At 42.7% G+C, this 27,248-nt stretch overlaps 1 protein-coding gene across 2 annotated transcripts in view; it reads left to right on the top strand.

Moving 5' to 3' along the window:
- The window catches only part of CNTLN (centlein), a 580,120-nt gene that overhangs the window by 214,969 nt on the left and 337,903 nt on the right, over nt 1–27,248 (top strand). For both annotated transcript variants that reach the window (XM_077475235.1, XM_077475234.1), the window contains exon 13: nt 6,152–6,277. In XM_077475235.1, coding sequence (XP_077331361.1) covers nt 6,152–6,277 — 126 coding nt within the window. The remainder of the gene's footprint in view (nt 1–6,151; nt 6,278–27,248) is intronic.

Below are 27,248 nucleotides of genomic sequence, written 5' to 3'. Positions count from 1 at the left end.
ATGCAATTTGAGCAGGAATGTGGTGCGATTCCTGTCCAAATCTCATGTGGTTTCCTGCACTTCTCCTTTGTGAACCCAGGTTGAAACCATTATGACAAGCCTGGGTTCACACAGGCACACTGGATAAACCACTTGCGATTCGGGCAGGAATTGCACCGCATTCCTGTTCAAATCGGATGTGATACTTTGCAGTGAGATTTTGCAGCCATTCATTAGGTATGGACACAAATCGCACCACAAAGTATTTGTACTTGGTATTGGCGACTACTTGACCAACAGTATCAGTACTCGAACAAACTGATAAACAAAAAAAAAATGGTATCAGTGAATCTCTAATCTTTGCAGTTGTTAAGATAGTGAGAAATGCTTTTGTTATCATTGCTAAGTAGTTAAAAAAAATGTTTCTTAGTTATACAGTAAAGGGCACAGGGTCTTTAGTATTTTACTATGGGTTATGTGCAGCTACTTTCAGGTGATTGGACACTGCCAAAAAAAGCAACAGGGACATCTCCTATATATAACCCTCCCACTCCCAGCTTGCTTAAGGTTTTTGCTAGTGTCCTTGGGCGATGGGAGTCATCTCTCTACTGTGAGAACCTTGCCTCTTACCCTTTTTTCTCTAAAAGATTCTTCTGTCAAGATTTCTGCCTTCATAGCCACTGCAGCTCTTTCACACCTACTGGATTGGTTGACTTTGCCTATCGCAGATGGCGGGGCAAGTGGTCAGATTGTCTTGATAGCTCAGACTCTGCACAATGCTCCAATGAGGGGCTAATCTCCACGGGGCTCCAGTACCCTTTGTTAGAACAGTTGCCTCCAACCTGACTCCCTGCTTTGGTCTAGGAACTAGGAATTTATCCAGGGAGCAATTTTCTGCCAAAGGTTCTGATTTCACAGGTAACATTTTGTTCCCTTTTTGAGACTATAGATATGAGGGGTTACAAGCGAATACCCTCATTCTACCTTCCTGAATTGGCTCAAATCAACCATCAGGGAGGCACCAGACTCTCAAAGGGGGGCAGACTTGATCCTTTCTTGGTCAGAACTTCATGTTTTGACCTTGTCTTCAATTCACATCCCAGGTGTAAAAACTTAGCAGGCAGGCTTTCTCAGCCATCATTGTTTGGAACTGGGGAATGGGCTCCCCATCTAGCGGTGTTTCAGGCCCTTTGCTGAAGGCTTGGGACACTGGATGTGGATCTTCTGGCTTCCATATTCAATAACAATATGGACAGGTTTGTCTCCACGCTCAGGACCCTAGGACCTTTGCAGTGGACAGTATGGTGACTCTGTGGGATTAGTTTGACCTGATCTATGCCATTTGACGTATCCAACTTTTTCCTGGTCTGCTCAGCAGGATTGAGATGGTGGCCACTCCATCGATTCTCTTCACGCTGAACTAGCAAAGAAGGACATGGTTCTCGGACATAATCAGTCTCTTGGCAGACTCTCCATGGTCTCTTCCAGATTGTCTGGACTTTCTTTCCCAAGGGCTGGTCCTCCATCCTGCTTCTTTCCCAGGTCCTAAGGAACAGAGGACTGTTGGTTTGGCCGTCTGTACTCTCTCAAAGGCTAGTAAGTCGTCTTCTTACAGAGTCTGCCATCATGCCAGGAAAGATTATTTTGTGTGGTGCAAGACTAGAAAATGTCATCCTAAAAAGTACTTTGTGGGACACTTTTTCTTTTGCGTTTTCTTTTGTGGTAAGAGTAAGGAAGCAATAAATCCTCTGTAATGTATTGATGTGCTTTATGAAACAAAATGCTGTACATACAAATTATTATTATTATACACAATTGATAGAGCACCAACAGTTTATGCAGCGCTTTACAATGTAGAGGGGGGACAGCACAATTACAGTACAGTTCAATATAGAAAGGACAGGAGGACCCTGCTCATAGCGCTTACATGCTAAAGGGAGGGGGGGGTGATACAAAGGTAATAGATACAGGGAATGATTTTGATGGGGGTTGCTCGGGGACAGTTGTCAGTTGGGTGGGGGATAGGCTTCCCTGAATAAGTGAGTTTTCAGGGATCTCCTAAAGGTGGGCAGGTTATGGGCTGATCGGATATCGGATATACTGGGGCAGGGAATTCCAGAGGATGGGAGAGGCTCTGGAGAAGTTCTGAAGGCGAGCATGAGAGGCGTTAACAAAGGAGCTAGAGAGCAGGAGTTCCTGGGAGGAGCGGAGGGGGCGATTTGGGCGATGTTGTGGATGGCTTTGTTGTAGTTAGCGATTTGAATTTTATACGGTGGGGTAGGGGAAGCCAATGAAGGGATTGGCAGAGAGGGTCAGCAGTCACGGATTGATTAGTAGGTGTTTTAGTCTAGTAGCAGCATTCATAATAGACTGAAGTGGGGGAGGGGGGGGGGGTAGCCAGCGTAAGGGTAAACCGTTAAGTAGAGAGTTGAAATAGTCAAGGGAGGTAATAATCAAGAGGTGTATACTTTGCTTTGTGTTGTCATTAGTCATGAAGAGTCAAATTTTCAAGATGGGGAGGTTAAGGTGGCAGGATTTAGCCAGTGATTGGATGTGGGGGCTGAAGGAGAGGTCAGAGTCAAGGATTACACCCAGCAACCCTGACATGTGTGGAGGGACCAATGGTTGTGCTGTTTATCTTAATGGTAAAGTCATGGGGGGAGGGGGGTTTTAGAAAGATTGAGTTTGAGAAAGTGGCGTGACATCCATACCGATATGTCATTCAGTAAGTTTGAGATCCATGAGGCGATTGAGAGGTTGAGTTGAGGAGTGGAGATATAGATCTGGGTGTAATTGACGTAGAGGTTGTATTGGAAGCCATGGGAGGTTATCAGCTGGCCTAGGGAAGAAGTATAGAGTGAGAATAGGAGGGGCGCAAGGACAGAGCCTTGGGGTACCCCAACAGAGAGCGCAAGAGATGGAGTTGTGTAATGACACTGAGTACACTGAGATAGTTAGGAAGAGAACCAGGATAAAGCAGAATCACAGAGGCCAAGAGAGTGTAGTTTTCTGATTACACATACAAATGATTTACAATTAAAGGGATACAATCCAAGAATTACAGATTTATATAAACGCATGTACACACTCTAAATGTTCTAGCGAATGAGCATGAACAATGGTCTGTGTACAATAGGAATATGCTAAAGTTACTTAGATCAGGTTATAGTGGCTTCATCATCTCTGTAGGCAACCAGGACCCAGGCTCTACTCTAATCGCGCACTAGTGTCATTCTCAGGTGAAGTTTCTTTTGGCACAGATCTTCCTTGTTGTTCTGTTATGGAGTACATCTGTCAGTTATGCTGCTGGCCTTTTATTTGGAAAGTTTAGTTAGACAGTCCAACGTGGGCGTATGTTTTTTCACTACTTTTTTTTTATTGGTGAACCATTTCCCAATTCAACCTCTGGATGGCACTTTTGTATCATACATACCATAGATCAAATATTTAATCAGGTCAATCTATTGTCCACCTTGATTACCTGGATGCCATCTATTGCCCAGAATTCCTGTAAAACAAAGTGAACAGCTAACTGCCAACTGACCCAACATACAGCAATAGTATCTATTTTCCCATTGTTTGAGAGGGCAGCTTGTGCAAGCGAACACCCCATATTGTTTTTTTTCCTCATATAATTTGTTTTTGTGATCACTTTTTATCTTTGTACAATATGTATATTTTTAATAAAACCAACCGTTTTTTTTTTTTTACCTACACCATCCGGAGCACTCTTTTTTTTCTTTTTCTTGCCACCTCTATGAGCCCTTTTTTGATATTTGAACGCATTGGCCCCCTTCGGGATATCATCACTTTCAAAAGTGAGTATAATACTGGTCGGCAAACTTTGGCCTTACTCATCTCTATCCGGGACTAAGGACACCCATAGGAGGATTTTACATCACGATTCAGCCCATTGGAAGCCGGGATACACCCTTCCGGGATTACAAGCTCTTTAGACCCACTGTCGTAGGGCCTGCAGGTCCAACAGCTCTGGTAAGAGTACCTACCTTACATTCATAGAATGCTGCAGAGATCGCTACAGACAAATAGATTGCTGTTGTTGGTGTCCATACTGTACTGGCTGATACGAGAAGACTGGCCATATAAGGAGACTTATGCTTAGACTGATGGACTGTATATAATGATGAACTGATAATAGTTTGCCCACACAGGATTCATGTTATGTGATTCCACTGTTGCCTTACTATTCAGGCACTGTCGTTGTCACACTGCACTAATCACTGCACCTTGTCTATGATGTCGTTTACACTCATCTTACTATAAGTTTAAAACGTCTGTCTGTCTTTTCAAACACAGGTTGTTCCTATCTACTAGGAAACTATTTCCTGGTTCCGTAGTATAATCACTTTACAGCGCTACATTTTTTGTTTTCACATTCAAGTGTATGGCCTGAAGTATGAGTTCCTTCCTTCCCTATTAAGGCAAATTCTATCAAATCGCACTTTATGGGCTTTTCAGCATCAAGCATCTGGTTCTTGGATTTGCAAGGAAGCCACTTTGTCATCTGTTCATACGTCTAAGTTTTAGCAGGTGGATGTTCAGGTCTCTTCTGATAGCAGTTTTGGACATAAGGTGCTACAAGTTGTTCCCTGAGCTCTGTCATCTTGTTTGTTACGTGGGCCTGTTGGTGTGTTTGTTGTGTTGCCCACCCCTCAGTTAGACTGCATTTAGACACCCAATAGTTAAAGCCCAGCGATACCCTGGGTCCTGTACTGTACAACTAAGAAAATCTGATATTTGACTTGCCAGTGAGATCCATTTGTTTGAGTATAGTACAGGACACGGATCCCTTCCTTCTTTGTGATTTCTCTGTTGCTTTTTTTTTTGTTAGGCAGTGTCAAGTCACCTAACAGTAGCTGGATATTACCAGTGATTAAAGACTAAATATCCCTGTACTGTAGTCCCAAAAGCAGAATTTACTGATAAGCCAAAATTAAATTTTGGCTTATCAGTTTTGGCAAACTGGTTTTGGCAAAACTCTTCCCAAATTTTAGCAAACCACTTGATGGGAAAAAAAGCTTCATCCATTTGAAATTCATAGATGTGTTGGATGCCATGTCCACCACTGTGTACTTTGGCTCTACCCAGCAGCTCCTACATCACTACCATTTCACATAGGGCCAACAGATGGAACCACAGTGTGCAGTGGACAACACAGCATCTGACACTTCTGGAAGTTTTGTACACAAGATTTGTTTGTTGCTTGATGACCGAACAGTAAGAGAAGAAAAATCTCCTCTGAATGGACAAAGGCAGCTTAAAAAAATCTAACAAAAAATCTTTAGAGTGGGGACACAAAGCCAGAGCGCACTGGTTTTGGCAAAACTCTTCCCAAACGGTTATCAAAAACCTAAAGAAAAACAAAAAAACAACTTTGGTTGAAGTTAGGCTTTGATGCAAAACTTTAAAACAAGATTTATTATTATTATCATTATGATCTATAAACCAAGAAAATCAGGTGCTTCAATCTGCATGTTGGTTACAGGTCATTGACTTAGAGTAATGAAGCCAGAGGGCTAGCTTGGTAGCTAGGCAGACAGAATTTTTCTAAGAAGCATTCATCAGATGCAGCCTTAATGTGATTGATTGTAAAGGCAGAAGGTTTTTTATCTTAATGCTTTTTGTGTTCAGCAGCCACCCTAACACCTGAGCCCCAACTCTATCCAGCAATGGCCACGAGTCCCTTGGCCGAGACTCTCCCTTCTGATTGGCTGAGTCTTAGCAGCACCGCAATTGGCTCCGACTGCTGTCAATCAAACTCAGTTAGCCAGTCAAGAAAGCTTCAGCTCGGCTTGGGTGTCTCCATAGCAAGCTGTTTGCTGTAGGGGCACTCAAAAGGAGGCAGGAGCCAGGGACCTGAGAAGAGAAGGATCCTGGCCTGCTCTGTGCGAAACCAACTGCACAAAGTCGTTAAGTAAAAAATGTTTGTTATTTTAATAGGAAAAAAAAGAGACTTTACAATCACTTTAATTTTCCCTCATTACATATTTACTTTAAGATCAACGCTTAGTGTACCAAAACACCATTCTGATCAACACGTCTACACAGATTTGGTCAAGCCACACCTCCCTTCCTCTGCTGAATAAGGCATTGTTGAATTGAGATATTCAGTTGCTTGATCACTTTTATTAAGGATGTATTTATCTGACAGAGAGAAGGTTCATAGAAAGAAACTTGTTCGAGCAGATCCCTCCGAGCTCAGACACGAAGACTCAGATGCTGTATGGAATGAACTTGCACACTTTCAAAGGGAAAACAAGAAGCTGTTGGTGGAAAGGTAGGTGTTTGTTTTATTCTGTACAATTCTGTTACAACATTTACCTTTTCACTGGCAGATAGTGGTCACAGCAAAGTTTTTAGATTATCGGGTACAGTCAATATTTTCATTCCCCATCAATTGGGTCAGCTGAGATATTTGTATTATGATACTATTACCCTATGTTTTACACTATAAAATAATGCAGATTCATTAACCACTAGGCATCCGCTCTATAGCCGAAAGACAGCTACAGAGCGGGCGCCAATTGCCGGGAGGCTGTCTCTGGACGGCCTCCTGTTTACTTCCGCAATGCGCGCTCCCGTGAGCGCGCATCGAGGAAGTTCTGTGCTTGCTGTGTCCCCCGGACACAGCCAGTCACAGATCGCTGTAAACGGCCAATCACAGAGGCCATTTACAGCGCCATTCGGCATGCCCAATGAGAGATGATCTCATATGTAAACATATGAGATCATCTCTCTTCGCCGGCTCTCCCTCCTCACACAGACAGCGTGTGAGGAGGGAGAGATTAGCGGCTGCAGCGGCCGTAAGTAATGTCCCCAGTGTGCCATCTCTCCCTAGTGTGCCACCTGTCAGTGCCATCTCTCCCTAGTGTGCCACCTGTCAGTGCCATCTCTCCCCAGTGTGCCACCTGTCAGTGCCACCTGTCAGTGCCATCTGTCCCCAGTGCCACCTGTCAGTGCCATCTGTCCCCAGTTCCATTTGCCCCAGTGCCACCTGTCAGTGCCATCTGTCACCAGTGCCACGTATAGTGCCACATGTAATCAGGGCCACATAGTGCCATCTGTCATCAGTGCCATATCACTGTCACATGTCATTAGTGCCATCTTATCTGTCATCAGTGTCACGTGCCATCTGTTATCAGTGTCATGTGTCATCAATGCCACGTATCAGTGCCATCTGTCATCAGTGTCACGTGTCAGTGCCACGTATTAGTGCCATCTGTCATCAGTGTCATGTATTAGTGCCACCTGTCATCAGTGCCACATATTAATGCCATCTGTCAGTGCCACATATTAGTGCCATCTGTCATCAGTGTCACGTGTCATCAGTGCCACGTATTAGTGGCACCTGTCATCAGTGCCACGTATTAGGGGCATCTGTCATCATTGCCACATCAGTATCGCGTGTCATCAGTGCCACGTATCAGTGCCATCTGGTGCTCCAGGGCCTTCAAAAGTGTAATAGGTAGTCGACAAGTTAGATGTGTAATTTATGCTCCTAGAACACGTGATGGCGCTCCCTGCATGTTGGGCCTCTCTAAGTGGCTAGGCTGTGGAAAATTCCCACACATGTGGTATCGTAATACTCATGAGGAGTAGCAGAATTTATTTTGGGGCGTCATCTGTGCTATACGCATTACAATGCGTATTAACCTATTACAATGACAATTTTTTGGAAAAAAAATAAAAAAAATCTTCATTTTGCAAAGAATTGTGGGAAAAAATGACAACACCAAAAAGCTCACCATGCATCTTACTAAATACCTTGGAATGTCTACTTTCAAAAAAGGGGTCATTTGGGGGGTATTTGTACTTTCCTGGCTTGTTTGGGTCACAAGAAATGAGATAGGCCGCCAGTACATCAGATGTGATCAATTTTGTATGATTTGCACCATAGCTTGTAGACTCTCTAACTTTCACAAAGACCAAATAATATCCACTAATTTGAGTTATTTTACCAACGATATGTAGCAGTATAAATTGTGGCCAAAATTCATGAAAAAAAAAATAATTTGCAAAATGTTATCACAGAAACAAAGAAAAATGCATTTTTTTCCAAAAATGTTGGTCTTTTTTCATTTATAGCGCAAAAAATAAAAAACCCAGAGGTGATCAAATACCACCAAAAGAAAGCTCTATTTGTGGGGAAAAAAAGGACATTTGGGGACAGTGTTACATGACTGAGTAATTGTCATTCAAAGTGTGAGAGCACCGAAAGCTGAACATTGGTCTGGTCACGAGGGGTGTTTAAGTGCCCAGTTGTCAAGTGGTTAAAAACTTTGAGTCTACCATGGACCACACACTTTTAAAGAGTATCAAAAGTCAAAACTTTTTATTTTAATCATACAGTTCAGGACCCAAGATTCTTAGATCATGAGTTATGTCATTACCTTCAGGTGGTTGGACACTGGCAAAGATTTACTGGAAACCACCCCCCAGTATACCCATAAAACCTTGTTTTCTTTATCGTACATCATGGGACACAGAGCCTAAGTTAATAACTTAATGGGTATATAGACACCTTCAGGTGATGGACACTGGTATACCCAATCCAGGAAGTTCACTCCTTATATAACCCCTCCTCCTTCCAGGAGCACATCGGTTTTTTCGCCAGTGTCTAAGGTGTTGGAATTAAATGCTGTGGTGTGTATTTTAGGATACAGAAATGAGAGAGCAGAGAGAAAGGGAGTAACTATTGTAATTCTAAGATGTTTATTTCAAGCCAGGAGGATGATCGCTAGGAGATGGCAATCAAACCTAGCCCCCACAGTAGAAGATTGGGTGAGAGCTGTAAATGAATACCTATGTAAGGAGAGAGCAGTATACGCAAAACGAAATAACTTAAAAGAGTTTAATAAAAACTGGCGAGATTGGATAGAGGAGATGCATACCCCAGTATAAATTATAATAACCAAAGGAAGAGGATGAGGTGGGGGGGGGAGAGGTGGGAGGGAGCAGGGAAGAGAGGGATAAGGGTATTGGATTCACTTTAAGAAATTAGTTCTAAAGGGAAAGGTGAAAAGCAAAGAAGAGAAATACACGGAAGGGCAAAAGTATAAATACAACACTGGAGGGGAGGGGAGGGGGGGATGAAGGGATAGAAAGGGAGGAAAGGAGGGGGGGGGTAATTAAATAGGAAAAATGAAGGAAGTGAAAAATAGTTGAGGAGGGATGTTGGGGTGTTATGGTATTGTTTAGATATTGTTTTAATTTTGTTATTTATTTATTATTGGAGTATGGATACATATACATGACTCTCCCCTTCCTTAAATCTCAGACTCCTGAATGGAAGGAACTTGTATTGGATTAGTGGTAACTTTGTGTTATTTTTAAAATGACTAAAAGGATGTCTGTATAAGATGTGAAAAATTTAATAAAGATTAATATTTAAAAAAAAAAAAAAAAAAAGTGTTGGTAACGAGTGAAGATGTGCTCTGAGGAGCTCCAGGAGGGATCCATGCTGGATTTAAATAGCTTCCATAGACTAGATCCATCCAAAGTGCCACTGAGTCCAAAGTGGGTGGTACCTGGGCCTCGTATACGAAGCATAAGGTTTTGCCTGTAACGCCTCTTTGTAGGGCGTGACCCAGGGACTACATTACCTTAAAGCTTTCCTTTTGGGGTGCTTTTTACAGGTCCAAGGGAGTGGAACCCTGATAAAAAGGGACCGGTCCTTAAAGGTTTGCTAAATGCAGCCCCCCGTGATGGGTGAATGTTGGACTGTCTGTTAATTCAGCAAATCCTGCGGCAGAGATAAGGTAAGGGATGAAACTTAGGAACTAAAAAGTCCACCTATGCTTTCTTCTTTAAGGGAAAAAATGTTATGCCTTAAATCTCCACTAGAGGGAGTGTATGCACATACCTTACCCATACCTTAATCTGTTGTCTTCACTTCAGCTTAGTGCCACTCTGTGTGTAGCCACAGCAGCTTGTGCAGAAGGATTCCTCTTAAGGAAAGAGATCTGCTGAATGCTTTTTTCCCCCCCTAAAGGGTCCAGAAGGGTTAGGGAGACAGCTGTGGTTGTACCCCCCTTGTAATGCCCCTTTTGTCTGCATCAAAAAGTTGTTACCTCTGCCTTCTGTGTAATGGGCTCTGCCTCTCCCTCCCCTTGTGCTGGGTCTGCAGACCCGAAAGCCACCCGGCTCAGCTCGGCAATATTTTTTCAAATGAAAAGGAGGGGGCAGGTTTATGAAGGGGGAGGGGCCTAGGCGCTGTGCTAAGACGCACGTAGGCTTAAAGGATCAGCTGGAGCAGTCTCTCGACAGTGAGGAAGAAGCAAGTAGCCTATACTGGGACAGAGGAGCAGTGGGACACAGAAGGGTAGCAAGTGGCATTCCTGATACAGGAAGGATGTTTTTCCCAGCACTAGGCTGAACTTAATAGCAGGCGGCTTTACTGTCATGACTATGTTCAGCAATTAAGTGCAATTTAATAGTGCCTCTGCTTTTGTGCTTAGGACTATGCGTACCAAAAAAGGCACCACAAAGACCAAAAAGGTACCAAAGGTTTCACCCCCAGGCGCTAGGATCTCCAGTCACATCTGCACACTGTCATCCTCATCTGAAATACCAATTATGGCAAGCCAGGGTGAGCCATTGGAACAAATTGATGGTGCAACTGCTTCTCACATCTCAGCCCCTGTATACGTGACTGAATAAGTCTTTTCCTTCACCCTGCAGGGTCTAGAAGGAAGATTAGCAGCTTTAAGCACATTCTCCGTTCAAATGGATAGGAAGCGTGCTAGATCCCCCTCCCCTACTTTAGACCCTTTGCAAGGGGAACAGTGGGCACAGGATGAGGTGTTACGATCAAGAGGAAAGACAAACCGATGATTCCTCTGTGGAGGAAACAACGGTAGATGAACCTTTTTCAGCCTCAGAATCTGAGAAATTGCTGTTACTATTTCTTACTGAGATGCTTGATTCTACTTTCATGCTACCCCTAACAGAGTCTGCTGAAAGCTCGGTTTCTTCCTTGGGTTCCTTAAAACCTTCACAGCCTTTGCATGCGTTTCCTGTTCATGCATTACTAGAACAGCTTATGCTGAATGGGATCACCCGGATAAGCATTTTCTCCCTACAAAGAGATTTTCAATTCTTTATCCCATGGAGGAGAAATTCACCAAAAAATGTAAGGTACCAGCAGTTGATACTGCGATTTCCAGTGTGAATAAAAGTCTAACTGGTCAAGTAGACAATGTACAAATGCTTAAGGATCCAACAGATAAAAGGTTGGAATTCCTGTTAAAATCCTCTTTTTCCTTGGCAGGTGCCGTTACTCAGCCTGCAGTCACTGGAATAGGCATCTGTCAATCCCTAAAGGACCTATTTAGACAGGCCCTTCAAAAGGGTCCTGCACAACAAGCCTGGGAATTGGCCAAACTACCAAAAGCATTATGCTTTGCCATAGATTAAAGATTCTATTGACCAGGCATTCCGTCTTACACTTCTGCTAGGACACATTTGTAGAATCCTGTGGTTAAAAAATTGGTCAGCTGAAGCATCATGTAAAAAGCTCCTGACTGGATTCCCTTTTCATGGGGATCGGCTATTTGTGAATGATTTGGACAAATACATCCAAACAACTCTTGCCAGTCAAAAGAAAGTATAAACGCCCTTCATTTAAACAAGATCTTTCTCCTGTGTCAGAGGCTTCCGCCCCTAGGCAGTGGCGACGGCCTCTGCCATAAGACTCTAGAGGAAAACCTCTGGGTCAGGCCCAGGCTCAAAAGAAGTCCTGGGGCCAGAAACCTGCAAAGCAGAATCTTAAAGCCTCCTCATGAAGAGCCTCATCAGGAAGACTTATGCAGTTTTCAGAAGTCTGGCAAGAGGAAATTCAGGACAGATGGGCCATCTCCATGGTAACTCTGGGGTACAAGCTGGAATTTCTGGACTTTCTACCGTTTCTTAACCCGAGGTCAAATGTATCCAAAGAAAAGGCAATCTCTGTTTCAGGCACTAGACCGATTAATGGCTCAGGGGGTTATCATACAGCTCCCCACAGAAGAGCAAGGTTTGGGGTTTTATTCAAACCTCTTCGCAGTACCAAAACCGAATGGAGATGTCAGACCCTCTCTAGACCTAAAAAATCTAAATCCATTCTTGAAGATCCGCTCCTTTCGCATGGAGATGATCAGTTCAGTGGTTTCTATCCTACTAGGAGAAGAACTATTGGTGTCTATCGACATCAGGGATGTATATCTGCATGTTCCTATATTTCTCGCTCACCAAAGGTTTCTGCAGTTCCAGGTAGAATAGCAGCATTTGCAGTTTGTAACCTTGCCCTTCGGGCTAGCTACAGCACCCCGAGTGTTTACAAAAGTTCTGGCCCCACCTCTAGCCAGGCTAAGAGCGCAGGGCATAACAGTCTTGGCATGCTTAGATGATCTATTGCTAATGGACAAGTCTGTGGCTCGTTTAGAGCAAAGCGTGCGCATTACAACCAGTTACCTGGAAAGTTTGGGTTGGATTCTCAACCTAGAGAAATCTTCCTTAAAACCGATAAAAAGGCTGGAATACCTGGGTCTGATCATAGACACAGCCCAAAAAAAGTGTTCTTGCCTCAGACAAAAATCAACCCCATAAGAGAGCTGATGGGATGGTCAGGTCAAATGGCGATCCCTCCATTCGCCTTTGCATGAGGTTGCTAGGAAACATGGTGGCTTTATTCAAAGCAGTTTCCTATGCCCAGTTCCATTCAGGGCTGTTGCAAAACAGTATCCTGTCTACTTGGAACAAAACAATTCAAGCTTTAGACTTGCCAATGCGGCTGTCCCTCAGGGTGTCCCAAAGCCTCAGTTGGTGGTTACTAACCCAGCATTTGCTGAAAGGAAAATCCTTCAGACCGGTTATTTGGGAAGTGGTAACGACAGATGCCAGCCTTTCAGGCTGGGGAGCAGTACTAGAAAAGACAATTGTCCAGGGACAGTGGTCAAGTGCCGAAAGAACCTTGCCCATCAATATCCTATAGATTCGGGCAGTGTGTCTGAGAGAGAGCTGAACCATATTCTAACTTGGGCAGAAAGGAATGTTCCGTGCCTATCGGCAGTCTTTATTCCGGTAGTAGAGAATTGGCAGGCGGACTACTTGAGTCGCCACCAGTTATTCCCAGGGGAATGGTCTCTTCACCCTGACATTTTTTAGGCTGTTTGCCAAAGAGGGGGACTCTGGACATAGATATTCTAGCATCCGGATTCAACATGAAGTTAGTCAACTTCGTGTCCAGGATAAGAGATGCGGAACAGATGCGTTAGTGACCCCATGGGATCAGTTCTCACTAATCTATGCATTTCCCCCTATTCAGTTGCTGCCACAACGTTTGTGCAGGATCAAGCTGAAAAGAAAGCCGGTAATTCTGGTAGCACCAGCATTGCCCAGAAGGTCATGGTATGCAGAAATCGAAAAGAAGGCAGTGGAGGGTCCATGGTCCCTCCCACTACGGCCAGACCTACTCTCACAGGGGCCGATATTCCATCCTACCTTACGGTCTCTAAATTTAAGGGCTTGGCTATTGAAACCCACATTCTGAAGAAAGTTGGGCTTTCCGGTCAGTTATCTCTACCCTGATTAATGCAAGGAAGCCAGCTTCCATAACTATATATTCTAGGGTCTGGAGGGCTTATGTTTCCTGGTGTGAATCCAAGGGTTGGCACCCTCAGAGGCATATCATAGGCAGAATTCTTGCCTTTCTTCAATTAGGGGTAGAGATGAAATTGGCCTGGAGTACTATTAAATGCCAAGTCTCAGCTTTATCGGTCTTATTTCAAAGACTGCTTGCTGCACATTCTTTAGTCTGGGGTTTTATGCAAGGGATGAGGCAGTTTAATCCGCCAGTCACACCTCCTTTGAACCCTGGGGACTTGAACTTAGTTTTGTCAGGGTTACAAAAACAGCCATTTGAACCGATACAGCATATTCCCTTAGTCCTTCTGACAAAAAAGCTGGTGCTCTTGGTTGCTATAGCTTCAACAAGGAGGGTTTTGGAATTGGCTGCTCTTTCTTGTAAAGAGCCATACTTGATTATTCATGAGGACAGAATGGTGTTACACCCTCGTCCAGACTTTTTGCCAAAAGTGGTCTCAGGTTTCTACCTGAACCAAGATATTGTCCTGTCATTGTTTTTTCCAAAACCATGTTCCAGAGAAGAGAAGTCACTACATTGTCTTGATGTGATCAGAGCAATGAAAATCTATTTGAAGACAACTGCTCAGATTAGAAAGACTGATGTCTTATTTATTCTGCCAGAGGGTCATAAGAAAGTATAGTCAGCGTCGAAATCCACTGTCATTAAGTGGATTCAGCAAGTTAAAATTCAGACTTATAATTTAAGGGGTAAGATTCCCCCTTTTCAACGCGCACTCTGTTTTTATAACAGCTTACCTGTAAAATCCTTTTTTTGAGTACATCATGGGACACAGAGGTCCCTCCCCTCTTTTTAGGGTTTAAGTATATTGCTTTGCTACAAAAACGAATGTGCTCCTGGAAGGAGGAAGGGTTATATAGGGAGTGAACTTCCTGGATTTGGGTATACCAGTGTCCATCACCTGAAGGTGCCTATAAACCCATTAAGTTCTTAACTTAGGCTCTGTGTCCCATGGCATACTCCAAGAAAATGATTTTACAGGTAAGCTGCTATAAAACGCCTATTTTTTGCTTGTGTCCTTAGGTAATGGACTCCTTTTCCTGTTTTGGAGATTTTTTTTTTTTTTTTTTTTTACTTTTCATAATTTTTCCTCCTTTTTTTTTTTTTTTTTTTTTTTGACTAATGCTTCTATCAAGATCTGACTACTTATCGCCCTGTGGTTCACTAGCAATCTCTGGATAAGTTACCCCTACAGGATTATACCAAGGCCCTGTAACAGCAAGGCCAGCCTGTAATGTTTGCTTTGTACATGGAGCAATGTGTGAGTTCGCCACAGGGTGCTATACATACCCTTGGTCCATTTCTATGGTATCCAGATCCTGAAAACACTTTTTTGGAGGTATGCCCACCGTGACGGGTAACGCCTAGATTCTGACAGGACCAGCAGTGTAGACAAAGCAAGGTATGGTTTTCCTGTACTTTTTACCTACTGATTCCTGCCTACACATATTTTATTAGATCATTCCCTGAATAGGTAGTAGCCATTACACCATATCCTTTTATCTTGCAAGACACACTACAGTGCTAAGCACGCAAGTGGTTTGATTGCCACAAGTTATGGGAGTAATCTACTCTTGTGTGCTTTTACCCTGATTGTTATTGTCTTGTTTACTCAGCCTTATAGATAACATCATTATAACATTTACCTATTAAAACATTAACATTAAAACATTTGTGGTCTTTTCTTTCACCTTATTAGCGAACATGTCTCTCTGGCTAGTGAAGTAGTGCTTATAAGAGCACTTACCGCCGCCATTTCTCCTGATGACACAGTGCGAGAGAGATGCACACACTCTTGAGCACAAAAAAAAGGTGTTCTTAGCCTCTCCTATTCTGGGTCAAGCCAAGTGGTCCTTATATAATGATTGGCCCAACTCAGAGAGATATGGAAATAGATGGATTGTTCTGGCTCTTTTGAGAGCTTTGGCTTCACTGCATTCTACCTGAAGCCCCCCTCCTCTTCTTTCACTACATAGGGGAAAAGGTCACCATGGTAACTAAAAATAATCCCCTGGCAACCATTTTGCCCTACCCAAAGGCATCTGTAGGCTCTAACACCCAAGTCTCAGGCCAGTGACACCTTTTTCCTTGGTGGTGTAGTGTTATTAATTGTCAATATAACTGCTAGGCATAGTTGTAATCAGTCACAGATTTCCCCCTTGCACACCTACTTGTCAGATGGGAGGATACTGCAGTCGGCCTCTGCTTTCACTGCTCTATTATGTAAAACTGTCCTGTCTTTTTGATTAATGATTACCACAATGGTTTTCTGCTATAAGACAATAGGGGATTTATATACAGTACTGTGCAAAAGTCTTAGGCAGGTGGGAAAAAATGCTGTAAATTAAGAATGCTTTCAGAAATATAAGTTTTCATAGTATATGGAAAGTAAATAGAAGAAAAACTAAAATCAATATTTGGTGTGACTACCCTTTGCCTTCAAAACGGCATCAGTTCTTCAATTCTTCTAGGTACACTCGCACACAGTTTTTAAAGGAACACTGCAGGTAGGTTTTTTCAAACATCTTGAAGAACTAACCACAGATCTGTGGATATAGGCTTCCTCTGATCCTTCTGTTCTTCATGTAATCTCAGACAGACTCTATGATGTTGAGATCAGGGCTCTGTGGGGGATGTCCTGATTGCTTCCAGGACTCCTTGTTCTTCTTTACACTAAAGATAGTTCTTATTGACATTGGCTGCATGTTTGGGGTCATCCTACTGCAGAATACATTTAGGGCCAATCACACGCCTCTCTGATGGTATGGCATGATGGATAAGTATCTGCCTATATTTCGCAGCATTGAGGACACCATTGATCATGACCTAATCTCCAACTCTATTTGCAGAAATGCAGCTCCAAAATTGCAAGGATCTTCCACCATTAATCACTGTTGCCTGCAAACACTCATTATTGTGCCGCCCTTTGCAAGTGCCTTTTGTTACAGGCAGATATTTAAGATTTTGACTCGTCAGTCCAGAGCACCTGCTGTTATTTTTCAACACCACAGTTCCTATGTTTTCGTGCATAGTTGAGTCACTTAGCCTTGTTTCCATGTCCTGTGCATGAAAACATAGGATCTGGGGTGCAGAAAAATGGCAGCAGGTGCTCTGAGCTGATGAGTTAAAATTTGAAATATTTGGCTGTAGCAAAAGGCAGTTTGCTCACAAAGGGATGGGAGCGTTAAAAAAATAAGTGTCCGCAGGCAACAATAGGCATGATGGAGATACCTTGCAAGATTAGGGCTGCATTTCTGCAAATGGAGTTGGAGATTTGGTCAGGATCAATGGTGTCCTCAATGATGAGAAATACAGGCATATACTTGTTGTTACACAGGATTTATATAAGGCCAACAGTTTACACAGCGCTTTACAACTTGAGGGTAGACAGTACAAATACAACACACTTGAATACAGTAGGGAACAGACGGCCCTGCTCGTTAGAACTTACAATCACGTATCAAGAGATAACTGTGGGGGATGTGTTGATGGAGAAAATAAATGTACAATTGTTAGGTGGGGGCTAGCTAGGCTTCTCTGAAGAGATGAGTTTTCATGGATCATCTGAAAGTGGACAAAGCAGGAGAAAGCAGGACAGATTTGGGTAGAAGATTCCAGAGGATATGAGAGGCTCTGGAGAAGTCCTGGAGGCAAGCATGGGATGAGATGACAAGGAAGCTAGAGAGCAGGTGGTTTTGGGAGGAGCGAAGAGAATGATTTGGTTGGTATTTTGAGAGCAGGTTAGTGATGTAGCTGAGGGCCAGGTTGTGGATAACTTTGTAAGTTATTGTTAGTATCTTGAGTGGCAGCCAATGGAGGGATTGGCAGATGGGTGTAGCAGACGCTGAGCACTTTGTAAGGTGGATGAGTTGCAGTAGTCGAGGCAAGAGAGGACCAGGGAGTGGATTAGAAGCTTTTGTGGTGACATTCGTTAGGAAGGGGTGTATCTTGGAGATGTTGGAGGTTGAGGCGGCAAGCTTTGGATAACTATTGGATGTGGGGCTGAAAGGATAGTTCAGAGTCCAGGATTAAATCTAGGGCCTTGGTGTGGGGGGGGGGGGGCAGATTGATAGTTGAGCCATTGATTTTGACAGAGAATTTGGGGGAAGTGGCACGTGGGGGAGGAAATCTCATGAGCTCTGTTTTGGATAAGTTAAGTTTGAGGAGGTGTTGTGACATCCAGGCTGTTTAGTAAATTAGTGATGCATGAGGACACTGATGGGGAGAGCTGAAGGCTGGAGAGATAGATTGGGGTGTTGCCAGCATAGAGATATTGAAAGCCATGGAAGGCAATCAACTGACCCAGGGAGGTGGTGTAGATTGAGAAAAGGAGAGGTCCAAGAACCAGAACCTTGAGGGAACCCGACAGAGAAAATAGGGGGAGAGGAGGAAGTAGAGTTGTAAGTGAAACTGAAGGAGCGGTGGGATTTTTTTTCTATCTGTCATGTCATACCATCAGGGTGGGGTGTGATAGGCCCCAAATATTCTGCAGCAGGACAACGGCCCCAAACATTCAGTCAAGAATTGCTGTTTTGAAAGTAAAGCGTGGTCACACCAAATATTGATTTGATTTGGATTTCTCTTCATTTACTTTTCATTTTATTAATTGATACAAATAAACTATTAACACTTCCATTTCTGAAAGCATTCTTAATTTATAGCACTTTTTCACAACTTCCTAAAACCTTTGCACAGTGCTTTATATGACTGGCAGTGAGAATGAACATTGCCAGATCAAAACCTCATTGTTGCTGGCTCCTAGATTTCAGAAACATTTTTTCAGACCTGACATTTGGTTTGCATGACAGTTCTTTTGACATATAAAGACAAAGAATTGTGAGCTTATTTTACAGCACCAGCAGAACATTATGGTACAGGCCTTGCTCACATAATCCACAATGGTAATGTTCAACTGCCTTCAATTACTTCTCCTAACACTAGATGTAAACATCATTGTGGCATATTCTAGAACTAGAGTGTAATGTAGGTGTCTGCCTCCTTCACCCCCAAGGAACTGGAGATTGTATGTTCATGTGTTTGTGTTGCCACCCTTTTTTTTTAACCAAACAACTTAAAATGACCCTGTCACATGAGAAACTTGAAACAAAGCTAGCCTGTAAACAATGGTTTATGCGTACCTTTCTGGCTGGAGAGGTGTTAAATATATGGTATATATTTTTAAGTGCCCCAGGTTCTACTACTACTACACAATACTTCTAGCTGTATCAGATGGCATCACTGCTGGGCTCTGTGGTTGCTTCTCCTCCATTCCTATATCACTAGTATATCAATAGTAGTAAGGAAGTTGAATGGCGAGAAGAAAGACTGCATTCTGCAGAGGGATACACATAGAAAGCCACAAACTTTTCAAGAGAGGCTATAGACAGTGGCACCAATCATTCGGGAAAACCCTGGCAACACTAATCATTGCGTTCTGCCAGCAGGGAAGGCTTCCTGCCTGCAGAAGACAATAGCATTGCGGAATGGGTTTCCTCATCAACACGTACTGTGTTGATGAGGGAATCCAGCAATTTTCTTTTCTTCCTCCTGTGGCAGTAGGAGAGAAAATTGCATAATCTGTGGCCTGCTTTAGAGTCCTGTTACTATTTGCAGTCAGTACAATTTTGTTTACAAGTGATTCATTAATGTCACAACAGTTAGCTAGATAATTTGTGGGAAGTACTAGTCCTAATCATTATTTGAAATTCTTGTCTTTTAGAACACTAATGCACCGTACACACGACCAGACTTTTCAACATCAAAAGTCTGACGGAATGATTCCGGCAGACTATTCGAACGTGTGTGGGCTGCAGCGGACTTTTGATTTGCAAAAGTCTGACAGACTTTAGAAATGGAACATGTTTCAAATTTTTCCGACAGAACTCTGCCGGACCCAGAAATCCGCTCGTGTGTGTGCTAGTCTGACGGACTAAAACCGACGCTAGGGCAGCTATTGGCTACTGGCTATGAACTTCCTTATTCTAGTCCAGTCATACGTCATCATGTTCGAATCCGTCGGACTTTGGTGTGATTGTGTGTGGCCAAGTCCGTTCATTCGGAAAGTCAGCCAGAACTATGTCAGAACTCCGTCGAAAGTCTGCCGGACTTAAGTCCTGTCGTGTGTACGCGGCATAACAGTTTACCATATGTTTAGGACCACCATTTGGACCATACCCAACTCAGGCTTAAGTCTTATGCTAGGTTTTATATGCAGTACAAATTCAGTAAATCTTTACAAAGTACCAAATAGGTAAATTAAAGCCAAACTGAACCTTAATTTTAAATCTGCAAACTACATTCTAGGTACATCAAAATTAAAAGTTGTTTAATGTTGTACAGTTTTTCTTTCTGAAGTAGCCACAGTCTGAGTAGGAAAGCCTAACCCATGCCTGTGTGGTCAAGCGTCGAACCCACACTTTCTGCGGGGAAGCAAAGATCCCATTGCAGTGGTCTGCCACACTCCATACAGTGTCAGGCCTAGAGCTTTTTAATCAAGTGCAGGCTGCCTGCTGATTGGAGAGTTCAAATGCTGGCCATACATTTATACAATTTTTTTTGTATACTTTTCCTTTAGATTTACCAAAACCATATAATATGAGGTAAAACCTAGACACTTTCAATTTGTATGCAATCAGGCAGGCCCTTGCACTTGATAGTTGAAGGTAATTCTAAATTAAATTGTATAATGTATTGCCAGCCTAACGCGACTCTGCAGGAGTGTGTCGGACCTCTGCAAAGAGATCGCTGCTTCCACATGGAGAGCAAGGGTCACACTCTGCAATTGCTGGTAGGGGACAGGCTTTTCTACTCGGGCTATGGCTATTTTTTAAAGAAAACAAACTATAAGACTTTACATTACTTTTGTTTTGAAGCACCTGGAATTTGTTTAGCTGGTTTAAAATAAAAGTTCTGTTGGACTTTAATCACTAATTTCTTAAAATAGTTAGCAATACAAATTTTTTTTTTTACATTTATTTTTATGTTTGTAAAGTTGCCATTTGATTTTTATACAATGATCAATAGCCCTTTCTTTAAAATTCCCAGTATGCTTTCCATTTAAGAAAACATCACAGGTAGCAATTCCTATGTATACGCAATGTTTTTTAAACACCAATGCCCTGTGATCATGTGTCATTATGCAAGTATTTTTATCCCAATTGCACTCATGATTTTAACATTGTAGCCATAACATAAATACATCCTATGTGTCATGAGCTATGCATTAATTTGGATTCCATGAATTCTTTGAATATGACCATTGTCAGATAGACTTTTTTCATAATTGAAACATATGCAATAAAGTTTAGATTTTTTATTTTTTTCTGGCCATCGACACATATGGCAACTCGATAGCCAATATAATACCACAAAATTCAGGGATTGTGTTAATTAATGTGGCTCTCATCTGTTGGAGGTGTCGCTCTTCATTAGCCTGTATTTTACACACTGCCTTGCTTCATTTCGGGAATGAGGTGGTGAGGGGATAACCTAGGCAGCCATGCTCGTTTGATCTCCCTGATACATACGCAATGTAGAATGCCTCAGCTCTCTTGGTTCCCTGCCCTGCTAATCCCAGCTGAGCTCATTATAATGTTGCCTCACTGCTACTCTCCGAGCCAGATCTGTCCAAGCTAATTACTGCTACCAGCAGAGCTGCCTGTTAAGGGCCTGGTGTGGATCTGCTAACATGGTCCTTGGTAGTGACCTGTAGAAAGCACAGGGGAATTTGCTTTCTTTCTTGCTGCGTACTGCCTGTCCTCTGGGCTTAGCTCTTATCCCTATCACACAGATGTCTTAGCTGTAGTCAGAGGAAAAGTTGGTGAAGAAAACTCATATTTGAGAAAACATGTTGCTACTGCTTTGATCTTCCGTAAATAGGAAGGTATGAGGCTCAGCTTGGAAAAGTGAGATATCTTCTTGGTTTAAAGAATGTAAACAGGAAATCATTTTTCCTGTAGGTGTTGGTTAAACACCTTCCTAATATTTTTTTTCTTTAATGCTTTTATCAATATTTATCCATTATTACATGGACCCTTTGCTTAGGCCATATTATTTCTACCATTGTTCTAGTAGTAATATTGCAATCTGCGTAAAAGTTCTTTGTCAGTGTACAGGTAATGTAGGTAAAATCTTGCTTTACAGAGTCCATTGGATTTGGTTAAAAGTGAAGTTATAAAGGTATCAAAATATGTTGTTACCTAATTAATCGTGAGTCGAACCATGTTTTTCAGTTTTTATTATTATAAACCTGGGGAAATGCAGACAGATGACAAAATTATTTTAAAAATATATAGCTATGTCCTTACTAATGGAAAAACATTTTTTTTTTTGCACCTTAGACCTCCTTCTATAACTTAAAAAAGAAACTGCCCCATTACATAAGCTATATTATCATTTGGACCCATTTTTGAGGGTGGATCAAGAATTAACAAGAGGTCTTGATGTGTGTGGAAGAGTCAATGAGGGTGTTTATGTGGTAGCAAACAGAACCCCTTTCTTTGCCTTGTCCATCTCTCTCCCTATTGTTTTACCCTATTTGCTTATCTGTAACTATAATGTATTTATATCCCTATTGTTATTACATCCAACCCTTATTTTAAGAGTTAGTCTTCCTTAATTAGAATTGTGAGACCCCAAATCGGAGCACATTTTGCATGTACACTCACATCAGCCTCTGCCCTCAAGGAGCTTACAATCTAAGGTCCCTAATTCACATTCATACATACTAGGGCTAATTTAGACAGGAGCCAATTACTTACCAGCATGTCTGTCATCTCTCTTGCTTTATAAAAACATTGCATTTTTTAGGGGGGGGGGGGGGGGTTCTTTAGATTTGTTTTTTAGCAAGTTTCTTGAGCTGCTGCTGAGTTATTGAAGTTAATTTTTGAAGATTTTGAGATCTTCATAGGGATTAAGCCTACTGGCAGGGCAAAGACTACTGGATGGGGTTGTCTCCTACCACCTTACCTATCTGCTGATAAAATGCCAGGAAGATGCAAAAGATAGGGCAAAGGCTCTGACCTACCATATCTGGGAGTCTAGATGTGCTGGACACAAGGTCCATTAGATGTTATTTTGGGGAGCTTTGACTGCAGCTTGTTTGGTTGTAGCATGCGCTGGTAGACAATACTGTTTTTTTTTTAGTTTTGTTTTTGTTTGTTTTTTTGCTTTTTTTTTGTTTTTGTTTCCATTTAGTGACTTTTTTTGCTAGGCTTTTGTTCCAGGGCACCCTGTTGAGTCGACGCAGCCCCCTTCCTGTTGGGACTTACTGCGCATTCACCATCTTTCAACAAGAGCAGCTCCAGCTTCACTGCTCCCTACCTCTCATTCACCATACAGCACAGTGTTCTTCTGAGACATTCAAGAGCTTCCTGCTGTCTACAGTGACTGCTCATTGAAGGCTTAACACCACCTGCTCTGCAGTGCATGGTTACGGGTACCCCGGTAGGACATTCCTCATTGTCATAAAACCATGAAATCAGCCGAGACAGAGGTACAGTTAAATCACACTTGTTTAATAATAAAAGTAAAAAGAACAAATGTAGTCAAAATGTAGCCAAAGTTCAGTAAGTTCAGTAACTGGCCAAGCCAGAAGTCAGGGATCAATGTAGTGGAACAGCAAGCAGGATCTGGAGCCAGAAGGGATGTCGGCAAAGCAAGTCTTGAACAGGATTGCAGGAGATAGTTTCTGTGATGTGACGAAGGCGAAGGCAGAGCTCCTCGGGACTGGACGGCTTAAGTAGGCAGGGCTGACAAGCAGAATATCAACAGCTGAGTAACTGTGGAGGGATAGGAGCTGGCAATTAGCTGACAGCTGAGCGGCCAGCTCAGAGAAGGAAGGGCTGAGCCCAGCCCTGACACTCTCATTCTGTGGTGGAACATGGGAGCAAAGGGTGTGGCTTGGCTTATGCTCAGCTAATGGTTCAGAATTGGGTCTGCAGGATTTCCCTTAAGGGTCCTGATTCTACAAGGCTGGACCATTGTCCCTGTATTGCGTTTCTAACCTCCTCCTCCTTACCATCTTTAGGGGTGCCTACTTTTTCTTGGAGAGAGTGGAATTTTTACCCACTATGTATGAATTTATGGGGAAACATTTAGTCCTATTTGAGGCCACAGGGAAGTGAAGCCCCCTCATGCTCTCCCTCAAAGTCCATCTCTGATCTTCCTCCGTCTGCTTCTGGTATTGCTTAGGATTACCAATTCAAGTCAGAGGAGTTAGTACATGAGGTGGTTCAATTCATTGATAGATCTCCCAAATGTAAGACCACTGCTCTGTCCTTATTGATGTAGTATACACATACCTTGACCTAGAACAGCCTGTGTTGGCCCTGCTAAAAATTACCAGCCTGGGTTCCCTAAAAATGCCTCAGTTTGCAAAAACCTTCCTTGTAAACTCACTTTTACAGTCTTTTTTTATTATTATTTATTTATTTATTTTTTTAATACAGTGACTGGCCTCATCCTAAAGAAATCCTTTCTCTGAAGTGTTTTGCTTAGCCATAATCCTATTGGAGATAGGTTCCTGAAGCAGAGGGTTGTGCTGGTTGTAGAACCAGTTATTTTCTGTGTTAACAAGCCCTTACCTATCCCTGAGGATGTTCCAGTATTCCATGAATTTGTGAATAAAAGTTTAGAAGCCCTTTCCAGACCCTTGCTTTTTGTTGCAACCTGCCATTGAGACCACGTCCATCTGCCAGACCTTGGCTGTCTTGGCCAAGCCCATGACTCAGAACCCTTGGTCATATTAGCTTTTGCCTTTGGCCCTGTGCTTTGTGTTGATGGGTTATTGGCTACACTTTGCCAGGTGTTGAGGGTGTGTCTCCTTTTGGTACATTGATCCTTGTACAGACAGTGTCCTGTGCAGATGGCTTTTGAATAGGAATGGCTTTATGACAAATCTTTGGACATCTCTAAAAAGGAAGCCACCAAACGCTCCAAATTTGAAAAAAGTCCTTCTGTCCATGAGGGAGTGTGGGAGCATCTGTCTGCCTTTTGGTCTTTAGACATGTCAGATGCTTGGACGCAGAACATCATAACCAGGGACTATACCTGGTTTGTCTCTGTCTTCACCCCACTTCATGCTGTCAGTCTTGCCAACATTCCTGCAAAGGCAGACAGACCCTCACACTGCTTTGGAGGAACTTCTGTCTCAAAGAGTCATCACTATTGCTATAGAGAGAGAACGTTTCATGTGTTTCCCCACACACCTATTTGCCATCCCCAAAGCAAAAGGAGGCATCCGCCCAATACTGGATCTAAAGATTCTATACAGATTCCTTTAAGTTTAAACAGTCCGTATGGAAGTCATTGCTTCCCTTCACCCAGGAGATCTTCTGGCCTCTGGTATAAGCAAGGATGCTAATATGCACATCCCATCTTTCTGGCACATCAACACTAGCTGTGTTTTGCTATGGGCACACAATATTATCAACTTATTGCTCTTTCCTTTGGCCTGTCCACTGCATCTCAGGTCTACACCAAGGTGCTAACACCTATTTTCTCTTTGGAAAAGTATGGAAAGTGATTTACAAAAAACATGAAGCACATAATAGCATCTACTAAAACATTTGGCAGGGCAAAGACTGCTTGTTTTAGAGAGAAATTGTTTTACATGTACAAATACACTTGTTAATCATAGTGTCGAGCAACAAGCACTGTGATTACCAAGTGTATTTGTATATGTAAAACAATCTCTCCATGTAATGGTAAAATAATCGGGTGATGAAAAATGTTCTATTAGGAGCTATTATGGGCTTCATGTTTTTTAATCAAAACATTTTTTCTAATAAAAATTATTTTATAAGTAATTTTGTGTTGTGGCACCATTAAAATCCCTTTCCATACTTTTCCAAAACATCTATTTTCTTGGGATGAAGGTGCTATTGATCTGTGGTTGTAGATGACGTATTCAAAGAATTACCTGTTTTCTCTTGTTTCAGACTATCAGCCAATGCCCGATGGACAATGCAAGACCCTGCAGAGATTTGGGGGGATTCTAAATCTCCATAAATAAGGGCTGAATCCAGTAATTGTTTGAAGTATCTGGGTCTAATCTTGGATATAGCCTTCCCCTGGACAAACTCCAGTCTCAGACAAATTACAGTCCAGGAGGTTGTCTAACATTTGCTTTTGTATAAGGGTTCTAGGTCTAATAGGGTGGTTTCCTTTTGTATACCTAGTTTCACTCCACACTGTTGAAACTCAACAAACTGGTAACGTGGGGCAAGCATGCATAGTCTCTGTATTGTCTTATACACCTGACCGGCTAGTCCAGGCTTTCCCTGGTGTGATGGACCGCTGGTCTTGTGCTGGAATCGGGAAACCCCTTCCTGCTGTTTGTGTAGAGTGTGCTTAAAACATATCCAGGCCTGTCAGTCTAGGGATTTGGCTGGGCACCCTATTGATACAGGGCAATTGGTCCTTGGAGGAAGCTTGCTTCTGATCAGTGATCTGGGGCTATGGGCATTTTGGCTGTTAGTGGTCCCCTCAGCAGCAAAATCGCCCAACTAGGATTCAGTAGAACTTACAGGCTTATATCAACCATCGAAAAGTTGCCAGATGCTGTGCAGCCTAAACAGAAATAGACCTGATTCTGGTTTGGACCGCACTTTACATTTTGTCCCTGATCGCCGTGCATATCCCAGGTGTGTAAAATTGGCAGGCAGACTTCTCCATCATTAATGTCTGGATTCCAAAGAATGGTCTCTTCATCCGAAGGTCGTGAGCTCTTTGTTTAATTTAGGGGACACAGAATATGGACCTCCTTGCATTTAGGTTGATCAGTATACTGGACAGATTTGTTGCCAGAACCAGGGATCCTTGGGCCTTCTCAATGGATGCTCTGGTGACTCGGTGGGAGCACTTAAACCTAATCTATACTTTTTACCCTCTAAATCTCCTTCCTTGCCTACTTAGCAGGACTGAGATGGAGATTATTCTGGTAATCCCCGTTGCATCAAATGGCCTAGGGGGATGTGGTACCCAAACATAGTCAATCTCCTGGAAGACTCTCCATGGGCCTTTCCAAGTTATCTGGATCTTCTGTCCCGTGGACTGGTCTACTGTTCAGTTTTTCAGTCAGTTTGACTGTTAAAGCCCAGATTCTGAGGAATGGATGTTTATCAGAAAGTCGACTTTTCACAAGGTCTCGCACCCATGAAGCATACTTTGCTTGGTGTGAGCCAAGTAAATTCCAACCCAGGAGGTACTCTGTGGAATGAATCATGTCTTTCCTCCAGTCTGGTCTTGATCAGCTTTTTCAGTACCATCAAGCATTGATTCTCAACGGTTCTTTTTCAGAAACCTCTTGCCTTTCAACCAATAGGGGAGGCTTTCACACAGGGTGTTTCTCACATTGCAAGTAATGTATGTGTGGGATCTCAACCTAGTACTGTTGGTCCTGTTTCTCTGTGTACCCTTTCTCAAAAAGTTCATTGCAATCCTTTCTGCATGGAGAGATTCTGAGTTAGCTCCCTTGACCTATAAAGACCCCTTTCTTGTGCTACATAAGGACACGGTTGTTATGAGTCTCAGGGGATTATTTACTAAAGGAAAATCCACTTTGCACTGCAAGTGAACTTGAAAGTGCACTTGGAAGTAAAGTCGC

The sequence above is a fragment of the Lithobates pipiens genome, unplaced genomic scaffold, assembly GCF_037356315.1.
Source record: "Lithobates pipiens isolate NorthernLeopardFrog02 unplaced genomic scaffold, aLitPip1_a1.2 Scaffold_13, whole genome shotgun sequence".
NCBI lineage: Eukaryota > Metazoa > Chordata > Amphibia > Anura > Ranidae > Lithobates > Lithobates pipiens.
This window is presented reverse-complemented; position numbering and strand designations above follow the sequence as displayed.